The 7,011-nt window shown below is 27.3% G+C and overlaps 3 protein-coding genes across 3 annotated transcripts in view; 1 reads left to right on the plus strand and 2 right to left on the minus strand.

Moving 5' to 3' along the window:
* LOC108576352 (LMBR1 domain-containing protein 2 homolog) overlaps nt 1-1,297 on the minus strand; it is a 2,698-nt gene extending 1,401 nt beyond the window's left edge. Inside the window, exons 1-5 of the mRNA XM_017939324.1 lie at nt 1,124-1,297; nt 692-1,032; nt 409-619; nt 161-337; nt 1-79 (exon numbers count right to left, since the gene is read on the minus strand). Coding sequence (XP_017794813.1) covers nt 1-79; nt 161-337; nt 409-619; nt 692-1,032; nt 1,124-1,297 — 982 coding nt within the window. The remainder of the gene's footprint in view (nt 80-160; nt 338-408; nt 620-691; nt 1,033-1,123) is intronic.
* A 1,762-nt stretch (nt 1,298-3,059) lies between these two features.
* Nucleotides 3,060-5,699, plus strand: LOC108576353 (putative helicase mov-10-B.1). The gene is made up of 10 exons (XM_017939325.1): nt 3,060-3,109; nt 3,210-3,650; nt 3,746-3,910; nt 3,982-4,138; nt 4,223-4,359; nt 4,400-4,423; nt 4,499-4,713; nt 4,789-5,068; nt 5,166-5,460; nt 5,550-5,699. The coding sequence occupies exons 1-10, from the start codon at nt 3,060-3,062 to the stop codon at nt 5,697-5,699; spliced, it is 1,914 nt and encodes a 637-aa protein (XP_017794814.1).
* A 390-nt stretch (nt 5,700-6,089) lies between these two features.
* Nucleotides 6,090-7,011, minus strand: part of LOC108576354 (phosphatidylinositol glycan anchor biosynthesis class U protein) — a 1,592-nt gene continuing 670 nt past the window's right edge. The window contains exons 4-5 of the mRNA XM_017939326.1: nt 6,427-7,003; nt 6,090-6,340 (exon numbers count right to left, since the gene is read on the minus strand). Of these exons, the coding sequence (XP_017794815.1) occupies nt 6,090-6,340; nt 6,427-7,003 (828 nt within the window). The remainder of the gene's footprint in view (nt 6,341-6,426; nt 7,004-7,011) is intronic.

Below are 7,011 nucleotides of genomic sequence, written 5' to 3' on the forward strand. Positions count from 1 at the left end.
CTTCCAAATCAATTATTTTATCAACTAAAATTCCCCATTGAGTTTCTATACGTTGTAAAGTTTGCAGTGCTTTTATAGTCTAATGGAAAAGTTAGTAAACTATTATTTTTATGTATACTTATATATGAAAGACACATAGTATATTTTATTAATAACAGACATGTCTATGTAAACGAATTAAAGCTTTTTCAGATGGTGTATCAGTTGGTGTATCATCTGGTAACTGCCTCCTGTTCATTCTATCTTTTAATTCTGCTGGAATTTTTTGAAAAATTGTTTCTAAGTTACAATGGAAAGGATGTCCTGGCCCAATAGATACTGTAGCAGCTTGCAAAGACTAAAAAATATAGTAAATACAAAACAAAGATAAAAATTATTAAATATTATAAATGTAACATATTTAATTACCTCAAGTATGTCATCTACTGCATCTTCTGCTTCATACTTATCTAAACTTAATTTAGCAACTCTAAAATAACTATAATTTAAAGTATATCCAGGCTTGCTAGCATTCCATAATCCACGAGGAACTTCTACAAGTGCATATCCAAGGAGTAATACCAACAAAAACAAACCCCATGTATTTGATGCAGATGATGCTATAGCTTTTAGCTTTTGACTACAAGGTATACATATACAAATTATATAATATATTCTTTTATTATTTGGCATATCAATGTATCATACTTACCCATCAAGATCAAAACCAGGTTTTAACGCTATGTATATCAAAAGAATACCACATATGAATAAATAACTTCCATAATATATAGCATTATCTATCAAAGCAGATTTCAACTTCCCCTGAACAGTGAAATCTCCTGCTTTTATATAAGACTGCATGAGTGGTAATATCAACCATGTTAAACACTGTGAGGTCCAATATACAATTCTCCATAAATTTGGAAATATATGTTCTGGTACATTAGGCCAAGGTTCTTTGCAAGTATGAAATGGTATTGCTGTTGTACTGTCCGAGTTTGTCTTAGTATTATTATGAATATTTTGTTCAACACACTGTCTGAACACAGTCTGAAACAGTAAAAAATTAACATTAACTTGAAATTAACTTATAATATATAAATTACTTTAATATCATTACTATTATTAAATATTTGCTTACCGATGAGACATCTAATGGTAATATAAATATTATCAGCAGTGAAAAATACCATGCTATGAGTACAGAGATTGTAACAATGATATGATGTCGAAAAATATTTCCATATTTATATAATAAAGTTGCAGCAAGACAAAATGCTACTACAATCTCTGTTACGAATACTCCAAGAACCATGATGGTAATTTTTTATTTTATTTCACCATAACTTTATAGTTATTTTTATGCTTTTTGCCTTTAGTTCTTATGACTTATTCATTATCCTTTGCTTTAGTATCTTCTTCTGCAGCTTCTTTGATTTTTAACTCAGCATCCTTTTGCATTTTTTCTAACTTTTCTAAGGTAACTGATTTTAATGGAATTAATTTGGGTTTACAAAGTATATAATCCAAATTTTCTTTTTGGTATAGCAAACCTTGCCTGGGAAGAATTATATCGATCTTTTCTTTAGAATTATCCATTAACTCTGACATTTTTGCTAAAATAAAAAAGAACCTCTTAGTCATATGTATCTTTAAAAGAATATTTTTAAATTATACTATGGATACAAAATTAATCATAGTATACACGCTTTCCATGCTTTAAAATTCAATTTACATAATTTTGAATAAAGGATACAGTTAGACAATATAAAAAATGGATTATTTTTCAAATCAATCACTTTAATATTTGATAACTGATGAAAACCGTAACAATTTGACTCAATTTTAGGAGGAAATGAAACATTAAATAATAATAGATATAAGTAAAAATAACAAGTGAAAATTAACAGAAGGCTATTTGCAATTATATTTTGCGTGTCTACTTCGACAACTTTCAAAATTGTTTACAATTTACACTGTCTATGATTACATTGTAACATACTTTTGTCATTAATAAATGCAATGTAACCATTTTTTAAGGTAAAATCGTTAAGACATACATCCTAAGATGCAATAAAAAGTATCGACGTCACATGCACACCGTCAAATTGTCATTTACGAATAATACTGTACCTACATTGGACACTATACGCACAAGATTATACAACAGTGTACTCAACCAGTGAATATAATATGTACCTAGTAAGCTAATACTATCCAAACTTTATTTGCGAGTAAACAGACTTCCCCATTTTATTTTCGTTATCAATAACAAATTTCAAAAACTTAAAAAATAATCAGTTATATGAATATTTTCAGAAATGTAAAGAAGAAAATGCTTTAAGTGATTGAAGATAGTGTATGAGAAATTGATTGAATATCAAAAATGAAAGATATGACCGTTGAAGAATAAAAAATGGAAATACGTAAAATATCTTATTGCTAAAGAGTAGTAGCATAGGAGCAGACAAAGTAAGAAACACTATCTGCGTACAAACAATTCAATGTCAAAATGTACGAGAAATGCTACCATAGTCATTGATTTTTTCAAACTAACAGCACTTGTTGATAATTTCAAGAAACTAAACTGTATAAAATTTTAGCCTTCTCTCCCGTATGGTTTCCCAATTATTCAATGTTGAAATTTTGAAAAATTGAACCAAAGGAGCCAACATATCACCATTTCAATACCAGTATTTCAGCTGTACTTAAAAACAATGTTTTGTTCTTATACTTATTTTAAAGCTGAAAAAATGCTCTTTCCAAATATGCATACAAAATTTTATTTATTATTAAAAAATGTAACAATGATCGATATTAAAGTTTCAAATTCCATACGTTTATAAATATTATCATGTAATAATGATAACATTTTTTTTCCTTTGTATCAGCAGAATATATAATATGAGATGGTCAAACTGTTAGTACTTTTCACTAGCTTGGAAACCCCCGTACTCGAAGGATACGTATGTATATACATATTACGTTGGAAGATATTAATACAAAAGAATATCTTTTATAGCAGTTTTGTATGTTTAGTCAATTAGGAAGTGTGTTACTTAAATAATTCTTCCAACATGGTAAATAATAAAAATACAAACAGAAAAGCCTTTATTGGAAAAAGCACGTAAGTATTTTATATTATATAACAAATAATTTTACTTATTTTACAAAATTAATGTAATCTATTTCTAATTTGCTAAACTGTACATTTATTTTTATCTTAGGCATTGCACCAGTTTTGGAGTATGTGAACAAATATCATTAATAAAATTTGAACCACCTAATGCTTTAAATAAAGTTTTAAAGAATAATCTAAGAGAATATCCTAGAGATAGCAACTTATGCAAAAATTATAGAAAACTCCTCAATAATCTTCCAAACCTAAAAAAAATAGAACCCAAATATTATTTGACACTGTTCAAAATTTTGTTATATGTTGAGTACCACGAGCTTAAATTAAATATGGCAAAACATAATTTGAAAAATCAAACTCTTAAACAGACTTCTGACACACTTGTAATCAACATACCTACTTTAGATAAAGATAATTTATTTGTTAATATTGATGATGTAGTGAAATTGCAATTAGTGAACTCAAAACGTATATATTATAGCAGAGTAACAGATATTGTACAACAAAATGTATATGTGACCTTATTTGATGCGTAAGTATATTTAAAGTAATTTTTGCAACAATTAAAAACAAGTACAATTTAAAGTAATACGTAAACAATAATAACCAGTTTTAATAATTATTTAGGTCTCAAAACAGCAAACTTTCTGGTTCCATTGTTGATGTTCATTTTGTACCTTCAGACTGGACAATAAAATGTTACCATTATGTCCTATACATTATGTCTAAATATAATTTAGTCAGTTTAGTGTATCCTAAAATACATACAAATCCTTATATCTATCCAGAATTGTATGTTTTTTTTAATACAAACATTTTAATATCTATATTACATTTCCATTTACTTATAATGTATGATGTAGTGTTTCAGATTGGTTTAATAAAAGTGTGGCAGAAAATCCAGAACAACAAAAGGCTGTGAATAGTATTTTGAATAATTCAGCACATCCTGCACCATATATTTTGTTTGGACCTCCTGGTACTGGGAAGACAACAACATTAGTGGAAACCATTTGCCAGGTATAATCTAATATAATTTATAGTATAATATGTACAATAAAAATGTATTTTTTATTTCATCCTAAAACTTTAATGACTCCATAGATTAGGAAACATTATATGTCCAAGCATATTTTAGTATGTACATCTTCAAATGCAGCAGCAGATGAAATTGCAAAGAGATTATTATGTATACTTCCTTGTAAAGAAATATTTCGAATGTATGCAGCATCTACAGATAGGTAAGTTATTGTTTTATTTTTGCAGCAAATTATTCGTTATTACAACATTAACAACATGTATAAGGTATGTTTTGTATTTATTTTTGTAAATGTTTAAATAATTATATTTCTAATAGTACTTGTAATTTGTTAAGTGCAGATTGGTAAAACTTAATTTATACAGTGACCACTTTTCATATGTATTTATTGACGAAGCTAGTCAAAGTATAGAATTGGAATCACTAATTCCACTTACACTCATAAGTTCACAAAATAAACCAAATGAAGGAATACTCCATGCTCAAATTATTGTTGCTGGTGATCCTCATCAACTTGGACCCATAGTTCAATGTAAAAGAATTGAACATTTGCTTGGTACATTTTATATTTTTCAAAGTGATATTATACAAGTATTTTATTAATTCATATGAAATTTAATTATACTTTCAGGGAAGTCTTTGTTAGAAAGGTTAATGGAATGTGAGCCATATCAGAAAGGACATAATAATGAATATAATTCACGTTACATAACGAAATTAATTCGCAATTACCGTAGTAAGGAGGCCATTTTACATATACCCAACAAATTATTTTATGACAAGGAATTAATATGTTGTAGTAACTCCAATATAAATAATATAACTTCAGACTGGACAGTATTATCAAATCATACATTCCCCATTATGTTTTTTGTCGTTAAAGGTAATGAAATGACAATGGCAAATAAGAGGTAATTACTCTATATTACTTACAAAGTTTTTATTTGAGTAACGGAATTTAAATATAATTTTTGGCATAAGTAAAATTAAATATATTATTTGTTTTAGCGTTTATAATGAAGAAGAAGTCACAGTTATAACAGAGTTTACAAAGAAATTGATGTGTGCCAAGCTCAACAGTTATAAAATTCAACAAAACAATATTGGCATTATAACACCATTTAGGGGACAAACAAGAAAAATTGAAGAAAGATTAAAGATGCATCAATTAAACGATATAACTGTTGGAACAGTAGAAAGATTTCAAGGGCGTGAAAAAGAAATAATACTTCTAAGTACAGTACGCTCAAAATGTTTTGTACATGATGGCCGAGAACATATTGGTTTTCTGTCTAATTCAAAGGTATGGTTTCACATGATATCTAAGCAAATTACTTAATTTATTTATGTGTTAAATGTTTTAAGTATGATAATTAAATTATATTTTTTCAGCGATTCAATGTTGCCCTAACAAGAGCAAAATATCTTCTAATAGTAGTGGGAAATCAATCTGTTCTTTGTAAAGACAAGTATTGGAATGCTTTATGGGAATATTGTAAAAAAAATCATGCATGTTTCAATCTACGAGAAAATATCCGATAACTTCAAATTAATGTTAAAATGAATAAAGTATTTTTCTGTGAAAAATATTTAATATTCTATTATTTTGTAAAAAGATGTTTTTGTTTACATTTCTACATTTAATAATAATATTTGAATAGATTGTTTAGTTATTAATTGTGATACAAGTAATTAAATAGCCAGAATAAAATAAAAATATGAATGGAATTTTTAGCTTTTTTCTTAGTAACCAACCTATTTAAAAAAAAATGTATAACCTGAAGATTTTATGAAACAACATATTAAATTTTATGATTGATAGAAATTAATTTTTTTTTTAATTATCATAGTTTATAAACATTTAGAAATAGCCTCTTTCAACTTTGAAACTTCAGTTAATAATTTTAATGTTAAACTTTTTAAAATACAACTTTATTCTAAAATTAATTTCACTGTACTTCCACTAACATCCTTAATACCATAACGTATAGCATACTCATGTTTCACACTCGCAAAAAGAATATCTGTTAGTAAAAAAATTTGTGCTATGGCAAATGCTAATGTGACTCCAAAGTAAAAATTTGCATTTGCTGATCTGGCATAAATCCACTGATACCAAACAGTAGGTGCAAAAACTGTACAAAATAACATGAAACAGCCTACAATGAATCCCTGTCGTGTATCTGTAAGGAGATATAAAATTGTTATATCATTATACTATATATTTAATAAATGAGAAACAATTAATATGGTTCATATAAAAACTTACATTGAAACAAATGCTTCCACAGTGGCAAAAGAGACATATAAAATCCAACATCCCCTATGCAAGGATAAGACTTAAATATGGCAGCAATTGCTAAATAAGAAAATGCTAACAGCATAGGATCATGTCGTAGTCTTAATGCCAATGGTACTATGTATAATAGACCAACATTTATTTGGAAAGAAGCAATAAAAAGCCATCTAAAATTCTCAAATACTTCTGTAAAAAAGTACCAATAAAGTCCTACATTTGGACGTAAATCAGGAACTGTTAAAATAAAACCAAGTGTACTTGAAATGAATGACCAACTTCCCATGATGTAATAAGAAATGCAAAATAGAGCTGTTAACATGCTTATAAATGCCATAATAAAGATTACAATATTCCTTTTTTGTTTTGTACTGTTAGAACGAGCAATATAGATGATTGTTGGTACTATAAGTGAAATAGGATACAGTCCTTGCAATGCTAACAATGAAATTGACAAACTGCTCCAAAGTATAGAAGATTTTGTCATAGCAACCAATGCTATAGAATACAATAAATTTGTAAATACTGTTGTTGTATGTCCAACACAATTAAGTATTA

The sequence above is a fragment of the Habropoda laboriosa genome, unplaced genomic scaffold (assembly GCF_001263275.1).
Source record: "Habropoda laboriosa isolate 0110345459 unplaced genomic scaffold, ASM126327v1 scaffold291, whole genome shotgun sequence".
In the NCBI taxonomy this organism is placed as follows: Eukaryota; Metazoa; Arthropoda; class Insecta; order Hymenoptera; family Apidae; genus Habropoda; species Habropoda laboriosa.